This window comes from Phyllostomus hastatus, unplaced genomic scaffold (genome assembly GCF_019186645.2).
Source record: "Phyllostomus hastatus isolate PE091 unplaced genomic scaffold, TTU_PhHast_1.1 phas_contig_34, whole genome shotgun sequence".
NCBI lineage: Eukaryota > Metazoa > Chordata > Mammalia > Chiroptera > Phyllostomidae > Phyllostomus > Phyllostomus hastatus.
This window is the reverse complement of record NW_025333857.1, coordinates 49,907,359-49,922,057: the sequence shown is the minus strand read 5'-3', so window position 1 is coordinate 49,922,057 and position 14,699 is coordinate 49,907,359. Positions and strand designations below refer to the sequence as shown.

Here is a 14,699-nt window from a genome sequence, read left to right as displayed (position 1 = left end):
CCTTCCTAGGTGAGTACTTACAGTTCTCATTGTCAAGGCAAGGCTCAGCGAGGTGAGTGACGTGGGCAGGTCACAGAGTGCCCGTGAGAGTGAACTTGGCTGAGATCCCTGTGTCAGGGACCTTGTCACAGGTCTTGTCATCCTCCTGCTTCCACCCCCCATCCCCAGGAGGCTCAGAGGGGCCCCTGGAATCTGAAGAAAGGTTCTACAATCGCGTCTCCCCACCAGGCCGGCCCTCCTGCCCTACGTGGGCGACTCCTCCTCTCCTCTCTCTCCCTCCCTCTCTCTCTCTCTCTCTCTCTCTCTCTCTCTCTCTCTCTCTCTTCCAAGCAGCTCCAGGTCCTTCTTCGTAAATGCCACGAGAGCTTCTGCAGCAGCCCAGGCTCTGCTGTCACCAGGGCGGCTTTTCCCCATGAACTGTCTCTGACAAGGGCTGGCTCTTCTCAGCCACCTTTATATTCCCATCCTTGCTACGCCTGGAGGCCCACTGTGGGCACTCGAGGAAAAGTCAGCAGGGGCTGGAAGCAAGTTGGCTCTGGTGCCCCGGAGCCACAGGGCGTCCCCACCGGCCTCGCCGGCAGGACCTGAATCCACAGCAGCAGTGACTCAGCGCTGTGCTCCACAGAGGGGTGTCCGGCCTGCCCACGAGGAGAGGAGAACTAGGTTCCCTCTTTTGAAGGGAAGGATATCAAAGAATTTGGGACTATACTTTAAAACCACCACACGTGACCAGAAGGCAGCAGAAGTGACAAGATGTGACTTCCAAGACCAGGTTGTGGTCCACCCCCTCTGAGGAAAGCCAGCTGCTGTGCAGTGGGGATACTCAAGTGTCCTGAGGAGAGCCCTATGGGGCGAGAGACTGAGGCCACCCTCCTACAACAAACCTTCCAGTTTGGGATGTGCCTTCTTGCAAGCAGGCCCTCCAGCCCTGCCCCAGTCAAGCCTTGAGATGATGGAAGCCCCAGATAACTTTTTATCCTCACCCAAGGACATGCTTATTGTTTGCAGAGGGGAGGAGAAGAAGAGAAAGGGCGAGAAAAACATCGATGTGAGAAAGAAACATTGATTGGTTGCTTTTCATACATGCTCTGAAAAGGGGACCAAACCTACAATCTAGGCATGTGCCCTGACCAAGAATCGAACCCACAGCCTTTCTGTTTATGGGACGATGCTCCAACCAACGGAGCTGCCCCAGCCAGATCCCCAGATGACATTCTGACTGGGATCTTAGGAGACCCCCAGACCAGAACCACCAGCGAAGCCACACTCGAGTTCCTGACCCACAGACATAATGTAAGAGAAAAACCTTCACTATTGCTTTATGTCATTAAGGTGTGTGGCCGTACACACGTGCAATATATCACAAGGGAGCTCCCAGGCAGGCCCAGGCTGAGACACGCTATACACACCTGCAGGCCCGCACCCCTGAAAGTGTCAATGTCCCGAGAGGCAATGAAAGGCCAAGGAACCGTTTTGGACCGATGCAGGCTAAAGAGACACGACAAGGAAGCGTCTTCCTTAATTTCTGACTAGACACCAGATCAGAAAGAAAAACGCCGGGACAGGTGGGGCATCCCAATGTTGTACACATTTCCTGAATTCGGTGACTACACCAGGGCACCATGAGAAAATGTCCTGGTTCGTAGAAAATACACCCAGAAGTAACAGAGGACAAAGGATTGTTATCTCTGTAACTTGTTCTCTGAAGCATATAACATGATAATACACTAGTAGAAAGAGGAAAATTAAGTACACGGAGCAAAGTACGTTATGAGTGGATCTAGGTGAAGGGTATATAGGAGTTTCTTGTGCTATTCTTGCAAATTTCCTCTAGGTTTCAATCTTCCAAAATTAAACGTTTAATGCAAAAAGGAAAAGTGCAGTGATGCCAGGGGTGGAGCGAGCGAACTCTGCCCTGCAGAACTGCACCTCAATCTCAGTGGGCACAACCAAGGCCCCATCCCATCTCCTCCTTTTCCACTTCCACCAAAGCAGCTGCCCTCCTCCAAACAGATGTGCTAGCACATGGGAGACATGTATGTGCACGAAAATGTGAACAAGTACGTCTGGGCTTAATAAGCCTCTGCGTACTAGATAGGGTGCATAGAAAAGCTATTTTCACCTGCTAGGAGCACCAGAAAGAAGTGTTTACACTTCTTTATGAATAGTGTAAAGTTGTTTACACTATTTTACATGAAAAATGTGTTTTCTGTGAAACCTAAAAATGAAGTTTTTTACCTTTAAAAAAAAAAAGTAAAGTTAAAATTTATTTTCAAATATACACAGATCCAAAGCGAAATGAACGGAAATAAGGACAATGAAGTGAGGTCTTCAAAACTGAAATTTATTCATCTTAAATAACTGTCCTTTCATCTGAAACCACATCTCTGTGGTTTGGGGTTAAAATCCATTTCTCCTCATGATAGCAGGCAGGAGGGAAGACAACACTCCGCCTGGCCAGGCAGAGTCGGGTCCACGGGGCAGTCCCTGCCCAGTGTTCCTGCATCCCCGCTGGTCCGTGACAGCCCCAAGCCCGAGGCCACTCTTCTCAGGTGTCCGGGTGGCTTCTCTGTTCATGCCCTCTTAGATCACCTGGAAGCTGGGTTCCACCTTGGCAACACTCACTCAGAGCTTTCAAATGTTCCTCTTCTCTTTGAACTCTAACTATTCCTAGGAATTCCTCACCCAAGGCAATAATCAGAAATACCCTGAAGGAGCCTTGTGGTAAAAATTTTTCTTCGTAATGTTATTTATAATAGCAAAAATCTGGCAACGACTTCAATATCCAACAAGAAGGAATTAAAGTACAGCATGGCTGCATGGCTATCCAAATCACACATTTCAGAGGACATTTAACAGTAAAAGACAATGACCACAGCACAATGTGAAGTCAAAAAAGCAGGGTTCAAATATGTGCGGCACAATGCCAGTTCTTGCACAATGATGTGGGTGTGCCCGCACTCACACATACACAGTACACAATACAGAGAAACATGCCAACATGTTCACAACAGTGATCTCTCAGTAGTGGATTATTGCAGAGTCTTATTTAGGTCTTTACATTTTCCTGCGCTCTAAAATTGTTCTACAGTGAATATGCATTGTTTTTATAATCACAAAGGAAGATTATTTTTTTAAAGCGGGATCATATTTCTTTAGCTCCCCACAGCAAATGCTTTCATTGAGCAACAATGTAATAATCTGACCTCTCCTTTCTTTCTTGGCCTGGGAGTTTCTCCTTCTTTCTCTAACACATCAATTACAGCCATTCTCCTTCGTGACTGTGCGATGTCCCCTTCGGGAATGTTTCCACGAAAAACACTCTCCCCTTTTCCTGACTGATAAAAAGCTGTGCATCCTTCGATTAGAAGAGGCCCACTCGGCATCACTCAGGGCTCCACTCCTGCCTAGGGCACGGCAGAAAGCTCAGAGCCAAACTGACTGCTAAACAGTAGCCAGCCATCCTTTCCTTAACTCTCCCGTATAATCCATGTGCGTTCGGGGGGCAGGGGCTGAACTGCGTTTTCCTCTGGCCATTCAGCATGCCTGTACTGCACCTGGTAATAACAGGAACATTCATTGGTGGTGACTATATGCTGGGCAGTGCGCTGAGCACTTCACCTGCATTGTTCTGTTTAACCGTCACAATGCCCTGCTGGGTGGGGACCACTCCAATCCCTGCTGGCACAGTACATGTCTGGGTAGTCCATGGATGTGAATGAAATGGCTGCAGCAAATGCCTCCACTCTCTTATCTTTGTATTCAGGTTATCACATAAATGTCTTCAAAAATTGAAAATTCGCCCTCACTGGCGTAGCTCAGTGGATTGAGCACAGGCTGTGAACCAAAGGGTCACAGGTTCCATTCCCAGTCAGGGCACATGCCTGAGTTGCGGGCCAGGTCCCCAGTGGGGGGCCATTTCAGAGGCAACCACACAGTGATGTCTCTCTCTCTCTCTTTCTCCCTCCCTTCCCCTCTCTAAAAATAAATAAATGAAATCTTTAAAATAAATGAAAACTCATATCCTTTGTAGAAGAGGCCAGGGAGGTCACAACCTCCATTCGTGTGTTTTACCTGCCCATGTTCCCTTCTCCTTTCTCACCTTACTGCACTGGGGTTTCTCTCTCAGACACCTCTCGTCTGTGTGCAGGGTTAAACACACACACACACACACACACACACACGTGGATACTCACACACGTGGATACACACACCCGTGGATACACACACGTATATTTACATACACACGGCCCTCTGGGAAGGCCGAATGCCCAGGCCTCACCAGTCAACCTCTTCCTGACGACATCAGTTGAATCCCCGAATCCAGGGCTCGAAATCTGAACCCAGCTCTCACCCCAGAATTTTCTGCGATAGAAGAACATATATTTTCTTTTATATTTAAGTCAGTTTCCATTGGGTTTTCAGTCACTTTCAACCCAAAGAACTGTGACTAAGAAAGAAAAAAGCTTAACAAATAGAAAGCATAAAATAAGATGGCATAATTAAACCCTAAAGTATCAGTAAGCACAATGAATGTAAGTGAACATAACTATCTAGTTAAAGTCAAAGACTATCAGTCTGGATTTAAAAGAAACACAAATCCAGCAACATGCTAGAGACACACCTACAACATAAGGACATGGAGTGAGAACAGGTACCATGAAAATACTCACACAACTAAACATGTTCTAAACTTAAAGAACTGGTTCAAAGAAAGAGTGCCACGCGGACGGCCACAAGACAAGTCTAATGAGAATTAATAAACTACCTTGCCGTTTACAGCCTTGTTGGAGAAGCAAAAGAAACATCATTCTAATCTCCACACCACGTTATGTTTTTCCAAAGATAATGTTATCGGAACAGACAAGCAGGCTACCTCTCTGCAAAAAGAGAAATCCTACCTCACCAACTCCCTTCTGTCAACCCTCAGAAGATGCCAAACACTTTTGCTAAACTACCTCTTTAGAGCCATTTCTTCCACACTACCATCCCGGCCTGCACGTCCTGATCCCTGAACTTAAACCCATCGGCAGTTGCAGCATGAATGAGACTAAAACCAGAGCAAGCCTTTCAGAAACACAAATGTCTGTGTGTAATCACTCACTCCCCTAACCGGGGCTGCACAACCCCTCTGCTACGGCCGGGAGTGGCTGCTGTTCGCATGAGTGGATCCTCATCCTGGGTCCTCGTCCAGGTGCCCCTGGAAACACACTCTCACTCCGCCTTGATCTCCGGCTACATAAGTCAGAATGCAAATGAGAATGGCATTCTAGTAATTATCTTGAGGCTTCTCTGATCCGTGAAAGCCAAAACCTTTTGCAAATATTACTACAAAACTGTTCGCAACCTCTTACTTGTGACACACCTTACACAACTCACTGTGATGTCACCACTAACTTGAACTGCACTTGGTCTGAACTTAATCCCCGCTTTGTCTAATTCTGGTGTTCTCCCACACCCTGAAAAGCTCCCGCCCTTAATCTTCCCAGTGAGAAATCTTCCGGCTCTCAGCCAGCAGCTTTCAACCCTAGCTGACTTCAGCCTTAGCCCAGGCTCTACCCACAGAAATTCTATTTACTTGTTCTGGGGAAGGTCCTTGGCATCATTATTTTTAGAAGTTTCCAAAGGCCACAAATGCAGCTATCTGGCTCCCCGCTTTGGCCTGCTGTCATCTCAGTGTGAAAGTTCCCTCCTAGCCTCAAATGAGATGGTGTTCGTTAAAGAGTATTGCAAACCCTGTACTTACGGCATCACCATGCGAGGATTCCTCGTCAGCCTACCCCCAACTCCTTGATTCAGTACTATAGCTAACAGAAGGAAAGCTGTGCTCTAATGCACTGGCCTGCAAAGTGTTAGACTCAGAAGGGTTGGGGGCTACACCAAGTCTTAAGAAATGAGAACCAACTCTTCTAAGTTTCTCTATCAGCCTGGCTCTGTCCAAGGCAGCAGACACGGTACCAAGGCTGGCAGACGCCAGGAGGAGCCGAGCCAAATAGTCCCCTGGGAGTCCCCAACTCCCCACCTATGGTAACAGGGCTATCCACTGTACAGCAAGTCTTCACTTAACATCGATAGATTCTTTGACTTTAAGCAAAACAAAGTATAAAGAAACCAACTTTACCATAGGTTAATCAATATAAATAGAAGTTGAGTCCCTGTGGCATCTCATCGGTGTTAGAACAAAACAACTTTGAATGAAATGGTGCTATTCGAGGACCTGCTGTAGTGTAAACACTGGTTAAAAACGTGTGTGGGCCTACAAAATGCTCCTATCTGAATACATTCTCACCCACATACCCATATGCATATTTTTCTAAATCTACTTCTATATCTGGAAAAGTCTAGAAGGATACACAGCAAAATGTTACCCGTGGTTCTCCCCAGGGTAGTAGGTTTATGGGTGGTTTTTATTCTTACTTTTTGCTTCTCTACATATGCTAAAATGTCTAGAGGGAACATGTACTGTTTTCATCATTAAAATAGAGAAATGTCCACCCTAAAAGGGAGGAGGGGATAAAAGATCTGGGTGCTAGATCAGCCCTGCCCACATCAGCCTGTTCCGTGGCTTTTTCTCCTAGCTGAGACTGGATGCTGCCTCAGGGCCTTTCCTGCTGTGCCATTCAAGGATCCTCAACACCCCTCAGCTTATAATTAGATGCCCAGGGGACCATCCCTCCCATCCTCACCCTGAACTCATAATCTGCCAACCCTCAGGCTAAGTCTCAAGAGCCTGAAAGGGTCCCCACCCCTGCATGGACTATAATAAAAGTGAGTCGCTACTGGCCACGCTGAAGTGCTGCCTCAAGCCCTAGCCTGGCTGAGCACGACACAGATCAGCTTGCCTTTCTCTCCAGCTAGGCAAGAATAACCCAACAGGCCTTGCTGCAGGAATTAAAGGCAGGAGGCATTCACACTCCTTATCACGCTGGGTTTGGATTAATGCCCCAGGGTCAATGCCACAGCAGGATCTATAAGCAAATCCTGATTGGCCACAGTTCAGCTGGGTCACCATGGAGACTGGATACCATAAGCCCCATAGGTCATCCTGCAGTGTTTGAAAGAGATTTCACAACCTGGGACAATAAAGGAAGTTGGAACCCAGAAAAGAAAAACTTTATAACCAATCCCCGGATAACTAAAAAGTGACCTCCTGTGTATATTGTTAGCAACAGGAAAGACAAGAAAAACTAACAAGAATTGAATAGGCAGTGTGTTCCCAGGTGTTAGGTGCTTTATTACATTCCTAGGTTGTGTTATTTCTACTTATTCCTTATTTTGCAGTTAAAGAAACAGGCTCAAAGATACTAGATAGTTGGCTTAAGGTCACCGAGCTTATAAGCAAAAGAGTCAGAATTTTATCTCACATGGGCTGGGCCTGAACCCTGGGTCTGACCTGAAAGCTTCCCCTCGACGGTCACTCAGTAAGCACCCTCGGAGTTTTAAAAAGATAAACGTGCATTCAGCCATTTGGCTAAAGTCAGGAGAACTGCTACCAACCCCAGCAAACAAACTTCTCAAAAAGATGAACAGGGAAAATGCGTCGGGCAAAAGCACCAGGCTAGAGATGAGCAGATGTAAGGAAAAAAAAGGCAGGAGCAAGTCCCTCCAAACTTTGCAGAGGTAGGGCCACCTCACGCAGACACTCTTGCTCTCTGGCCAAGGATCCACAGATCAGGTCCCTTAAATCTTGAAATCAGCACAGTGCGAAGGGGACCAGGAGGATCACAGTCCCCCAAGCTCTACTGCTCTCTAGCTGTCACCTGTCCTCTCTGAGCCTGTTTCCACACCTGTAAATTAGGAAAGACAAGGACCAGGGAGGGACGGCAGGCAGGTGCCCGGTGCACAGAGCAGGCTGCCCAACTAGATGCTCCCAGGGAACCCCTCTACGGAGTCCTCTTTTCCTCTGGGTCTTCAAGGAGGGGCTTGCTCAAACAGGGACTTGGAAGATTCCCACCAATGAAGGAAAGGAGAGAGAAGGCCAGAAGGGCCTTCATCCTCCTGCCAACTTGTTCCCTTCTTGAAACTTGGGCAGTGGGTACAACGAGCCCAGTCAGCAGCTCCAACAGGAACTAGGCATTTGACAACTAGGCTCTGGGCCTGCACCACCCACAGGAGTGAAGTGGGCTAGACCACAGCCAGAAGGAGCCCTTCCCACCAGCCACTCCTTCCTGCCTCCCTCCTGCCAAAGCTCAGGTGAGAAAGAAGGTAGCTTACTGCCTCTGACGTGGCCTTCTAGCCACCTTTCACCTCACCTGCCCAAGGTGCAAACCCTGCTAGTTCACTCACGGACACAGGTGCACACTTAAGTGAATGGAGTGGATGATACCTGCAGAGCCGGATTGAGGGTACAGTGGGAGCCGGAAAGAGCACCCAAAAACGGGTCTCATCTTAAACCTGTCTACTTAGCCCAGACTCCCACTTTCCAGAACTGAATGACAGCCCTTCTCAACGGGAAAGGAGCCAAAAGACCACCTAGGAACAGATTTATCAATTTCTGACATTTTTCTATTTTCTTTCTTTAAAACTTTCTTGTGCCCTTCCCCCCATTTAACCCTTCCGCTGCCAACTCCCGAGAAAGACTCAATAAGGTGCGCGATCCCCAAGTATTTTGACACCCCACCACTTCACAGATGCAAAAACTGAGGCCTCGGAACTCCCTGGGCAGGGCTCCTCCCGCCACCTGAGGACTCACAGCGGGTTCCAGCGCTCCGGTAGGCGGCGATGCAGCGAGATGCGGTCGCTAAGGTAGGTGTTGATCTGATGCAGCCGCACGCTCTCCTCTTGCAGCTTCAGCTCCTCGCCCTCCAGCTGCAGCCGCACCGCCTCGCCCCGCGCGCCCAGAGCGTCCTCGGGCACCGGTGGCCGTGGCAGGACCGGGTCGAGCCGGCCGGAGCGCGGGGTTCGTGGGAGTCCCGGCTCCGCCGCCCTGGCCCCGCGGTGCGTCCGCAGCACCGAGAGCAGCCCGACCAGCGCCAGTAACGCCACCAGCACCAGCAGCGCCTCCCGGCCGCGCCGCAGCCCCCGTGGGCAGCGCCGCCACGCCGCGCGCCCCCACATGCGCCCACCAGCAACTGCTAGTGCTCGGCGCGCCCCGAGGCGGCGGCGCAGCTGGGGACCCGGATCCCGGAACCGCAGCCCCGCGCAGCCCCGCCCCGCCCCCGGCCCGCCCCACCTGCGCACCGCCCCCTTCCCTCCCAGCCCGCCCGCCCGACCGCGGGAGCGCCGCCCAAACCCGGGTAGGAAGGCTATGTTTACCGCGTCCAGGCTTGGACTTGCTGAGACTAGCACCTTGCTGGCTGGGCTTTCTATGTGCATTCTTTAAAAGGTAACGGCGTAGACCTGGCCAGTTTGGTTCAGTTGGTTGAGCGTTGTCCAGCAACCCTCGAGGTCGCCGGGTTCCATTCCGGTCAGGGTACAGACCTCATAGCTGGGTTGCGTGTTTGGTCCAACACCCCCCACACCCCACCTCTCACCACCCCCACTCCCCCCCCCCCACCTCGCCCGGGGCACGCAAGAGGCAACCAATTGACGTTTCTTTCTCACATGGATATTTCTCTCTCTTTCTTCTCCCTTATCCTCTCTCTAGAATCATTTTTCTTTTTTTAAGTAATAGCTTAAAACCTTTAGCTCAGTGACTGGCACATCGTAAGCGTTCAGTAATTGTGGGCTGCAGAGTGCTAAGAATTTGACTGACATTATCTCCAATATCTGACTTGTATAGTCTCGTAAGAGGGGTACTAAGCCTATAAACTCTTTTTTACAGAAGAGAAAACCCGCACAGGGAGGATCAGGGACACCAGGCTGTCCACTGAGGCCTGCAGGCCCTACCTAAGACACGCTATTTAGATCCCTTGAGTAACAAACGCTCCTCTGGTGCTCTGCTAGTGGATATTTGTGTTTCTTATCTTCACCTTAAAGATGCCTCCAAGAAGCTGATCAAAGCGATGAACTGTTCCCTTAGAAAAACACACATAAACACCCATAATATTGTCACACACACACCCCAGGCCATTCATTCATGCTCAACACCCCAGGCCTCAGCTCCAGGTTTCCTTTGGGGGCATTGAGGGAATGAAGGAGCCACTGGGGTGCTGGGAATATTTAATTGGTCAAGATGAGAATGAGATATGAGGATCTCTCTGAGGTGCAAAATGTAAGAGTGGGCCGAAAAAAACTCAGTTGTCAAAGTTATTAATATTGTAAAAATCAAAATGATTTCAAAAATCCATGATGAAACAAAATACCAAAATTTTCTGTAAAGGCAAACTCTGATCCTCTGCTTACACAGTTCACCTGACTCACCTCACTCACCCTAATCCCAGCCTTGATTTCTATATCCTGATTTCAATGGGGATCAAGTGGATATATAGGAGAGGGGGCCCCCAATAAAACAATTTATTTATGAAACTTGTGTATTTATTTTTACATGTTTAAACTTCAGTCACCTTCAAAGTACTCTCCATTTGATGCAATACACCTATAGAGGCTTTTTTGCCTCTGCTTAGAATGGTTTTTGAACTCGTCAATTTTGATGCCTGTTAGTGTTTCTGCCATTTTTTGTTTCGCCGCTCCCACATCAGCAAAACAGTTCCCTTTGAGGACTTTTTTCATGCCGGGAAACAAAAAAAAGTCACTGAGGGTAAGATGGGGTGAATAGGGAGGGTGGGGTAGAGGGGGTCATGTCAGTTTTGGTCAGAAACTACTGCACACTCAGCTCAGTGTGGGCAGGTGTGTGTATAAGTCACTGATCATGAAATGGGCAGACACATTATAGTGAAGACACGGAAGCCGAGTGCAGCCTCTCACAACAACTCCAGCTGGTATACACTGGTACAGTTGGGTTCCTAGAACACTGCGAGGGAATCCTGCGAGGGAATCCTGTACTACAAGGGCCCTGCCCTCGAGAAGATGATTCCAGGGGCGTTTTGGAGAGGGTCTCCCCTACATATGTGAAAATTCATCAAGTTCTTCTTTAAAACCTATGAATTCATGAAAGTTATACCTCAATTAAAAATCAAAAATAAATAAAAACAATGAAGAAGATTCAAAAAAAAAAGAACCCCTGGCTTCCAGGACAAGTGTTGAAGTCCTTAGCTTGACAGGAGAAGACCACAGAATGTGACTCCAAATTCTGCATAGCCCATCCCCAGCCACCTAGGGAGGAGATGCAGAGCTTCACCACTCTAGGTCTTTGCACATGCTGTTCCCTCTGTTTGAAATGCTCTTCCCTACCTGGTAAACCCCTACCCATCCTTGAAGGCCCTGCCAAAAGCTACTTCCTCTGTGAAGCCTTCAGCAACAATATAGCCTTTTAGGCAAATGCATTTCAAGACTGCCTCAGCCTTTTGTGTATTAGTCAGGGTTGCGCTGGAGAAATAGAACCCATAGGAGATAAGACTAAGATTTATTGCAAGGAATTGGCTTATGTTATTCGTGGGGGCTGGTGAAGCAAATCCAAAATCTGTAAGGCAGGCCATCAGAAAGGGCAGGCTGAAGCCCTCTGGTGTGAGCTGACGTCATAGTTCACAGACTGAACCTCCTACATTCTAGGACAGCCTCGTTTCCGTTCTTAAGACCTTTTGACTGATTCAATCAGGCCAACTTCACTTAAAGTCAACTGATTATAAACATTCATTATATCCACAAAATAGCTCTAGGCAATATCTAGCTTAGTGTTTGTTTGAATGGCTGGGAACTAACACCTAGCTGACACATCAAACTGACCACCTCCATTAGTTTCCTAGGGCTGTTGAAACAAACTACCACACACCGGGTGGCCGAAAAACAACAGCAATTTATTCTTTCACAGTCATGGAGTCCAAAATTAATCAGTTCTGTCTGCAAGTCCGTCTTCTCTCCAAATGCTCCAGGGGGAGAACCTGTTCCATGCCTTTCCCATGAGTTTCTGAGGTTGCTGGCAATCCTTAGCATCCCTTGGCTTGTAGATGCCTCCCTCCAGTCTCTGCCTCCATCATTACGTGGTGCTCTTTTGGTGCGTGTCTGTTTCTGTGCTCCGCCGCCCTTCTTCCAAGGGAACGGTCATGTTGGATTTGGGCCTACTCTAACGGCCTCATCGTAACTTGATTACATCTGGAAAGACCCTGTTTCCACATGAGGTCACATTCATGGGTCCCAAAGATTAGGATTTCAACATATCTTTGCAGGGGACACAGGTCAGTCCATACCACCCACACACTTTGTTACAGCATTTGGTGCCTTGGATTGTGTTGAAATCAACCCTGGCCTTGCAACCACAACAATGATAAAAAAATGTAAGGGACACACAGTGAGTGGCCAGTTGACGGCAGGCTTTGCATCTCACACTCACTTTTGTATGCATCTGCTTGAACTCAGTGGCCAGGTATCTGGTTAAGGGCAGAGAGAGGTTACTCCCCACGTGGAACAAACGTGAGCGCCTCAAGTCTCCTTGCTGGGAGGGCCTCCATGATAACCTAATCGGGGAGTTTTCCACGCCTCTCCCAGCAGTTCCAGGGGACCACCCAGGAAAGCGGAAAGGAGGCGTACTGGGTGGGGCTCCAGTTTTTCCTGAAACCAGAGCGTTGACCTGTTTATCTGCTTAGCACTTTGGACTTCTTATTTGGATCGCAGCGCCCTCCTCCCTAATTGCCAGAGGAACTGGTAACAAGAACAAAGGAAGAATGTTGTCCAGGCCCACAGCTGGTCAGTGACAGAATAGGAAATGGAACGGAATAGAAAGGTGTGGCAGAAACTGTGGGATGTTTGCCAGTATCCATTCTCCTTTTCTTTCTTAACAGCAGAACCCTTGATTTTTGTCATGTGCTTGTTTGTCTGGGCCCATGGTCTTCCACAATAAAAACTGTATTTCCCAGCCTCCCCTGCAGCTAGACATAGAGGGCCATGTGACTAAGCATGCTGTCAATGGGCTAGAAGTGGTGGTGTCAGAGGGAGCTTTTGAGTAACGTGCTCAAAAGAAACTTCCTTTCCCTTCCTTCTTCCTGCTGGCTGGATTTAGATGTGAAGTCTGGAGCTCCAGCAACCACCTTATGTCACGAGGCAGAAGTCACGCATAGAGGATGGTGAAACAACACGGCAGGTGGAGCCCAGTTCCCTGACACTGTGTAACACTGAACCAATCCTGACATCCTGTCTCTAGGCTTCGTTTATGTGTGAGAGAGAAACTTCTATCTCATTTAAGCCACTGTTTCTATGGGTTTTCTGTCCTATGCAGCCAAATTTAACCCTCAATGATACAAAGAGAAGTCTCCCCAAATCTGGATCAGATCGTGTGGTGGTTTGAAAACAAGTGTGTAAATTCCTTAATACTCCCTCCTCTTGGATCACAGCAGATGTATAACTGCCTCAACCAGGAGAATATGGAAGAAGCGAAGCTCTGTGACCTCTCAGACTAGATGTAAAAGGCCAGAAGCTTCTGCCTTGTTCATGGCATCACAGTTCTTAGAGCTGCCAGAGAAGAAATTCAACCCTACTGGGACCTTTGTGCTGGAGAGACCACAGGTAGACACCCTGTCACGAGTCCCAGCTGAGCCCAAGCTTCCGCCAGCCCGGCCAGCCCAGGCATCAGACAGGTAGTGACAAAACCATCTTGGAAATGGCCCTTCCCTACCTGTTTGGGTCACCACAGCCACTCAAGTCATCTCAGTGGTGGCTCAGATATCATGGGACAGAGAAGAAAGGTGCCCTTTCCAAATTCCTGTCCCAAGAATCCTTGAACATATTGAAGGATTCTATAAAAAGAAACTATGAAGCTTTGGGATGGTCTGTCATGCAGCAGTTGAAAACTGCAGCAAATGGATGATTTCGATCAACAAATTTCAACAGGAAATACCTATTGAGCATCTACTTCGTGCCAGGCCCCATGCTAGGGATTAGACACACTCTAATGAGCAAGCGCCAGTGATAAATTTGGACACCAGTTGAAGTGGCGAGGATAGATTTTAATCAGGAATATACAATTGCAATAAGAAAAAGGTTCTGGCATGAACTAATTCACCTTTGATTTTTACAGGGTGACTGGGCGTTTCATGTAGTCAGGGAAGTGAAAAATGACAAAGGGCTGGACAGTGTAAATACCGCCGAGGCCAGCCGTGTCTGTCAGCTGGCAGTAATCCCAGTGAGGCTCCTGCCCTCCCGCCAAGACTGGGGGACAGAGGGCCTTTCCTTCCTGATGATTGTATTTTAAGGGAACGGCTCTCAGGTCCTGAGTTGTAGGAGAAACACACATCTCTCAGAGGGGCAGAGAAAGGGTTCATAACTGTAAGCCCCTTTCAGTAAGTGCTGTGAGCGAGGGCCGTGAGGGGCTTCCGGTCAGGTTTCAGCTAGAACTGTGAATTCTTTGGGGAGCTTCCAGCTTTCTCAGACCGGCACACGAGGGGGGCTAGGGCCACCCTGGAGACACCGCTTTGAGCTCCTGGAAACTACGTTAGTGTTTAAGTCTTTTCAGGTGAGCGGAGGTGGGTGGACAGAATCATTAGTGTTGAAGAGTGTAGTTTTTATGCACCAAGGTTGAAGCCCAGGGGAGAAGACAACTCAGAGGACCCTGGCAGGTTTGGTGAAGGGGAGAATCTTTGTCAAAAGACAGGTATTGTTGACATCATAGCGCCCAGAGTATAGTGGAAAAGGCAGAGTTAAAAAGATAAAAGCACCTTTGATAATAGCACTTGGTCCAGTTAGGGGTAAAGGAAGGCTTCTGTGATGAA

The 14,699-nt window shown here is 48.4% G+C and overlaps 1 protein-coding gene across 1 annotated transcript in view; it reads right to left on the bottom strand.

Annotated features, from left to right (window-relative positions):
• Positions 1-9,139, bottom strand: part of GALNT12 (polypeptide N-acetylgalactosaminyltransferase 12) — a 30,208-nt gene extending 21,069 nt beyond the window's left edge. Inside the window, exon 1 of the mRNA XM_045840968.1 lies at positions 8,693-9,139. Within this exon, the coding sequence (XP_045696924.1) occupies positions 8,693-9,057 (365 nt within the window). The 5' untranslated portion in view covers positions 9,058-9,139. The remainder of the gene's footprint in view (positions 1-8,692) is intronic.
• Between the last annotated feature and the right edge of the window lie 5,560 nt (positions 9,140-14,699).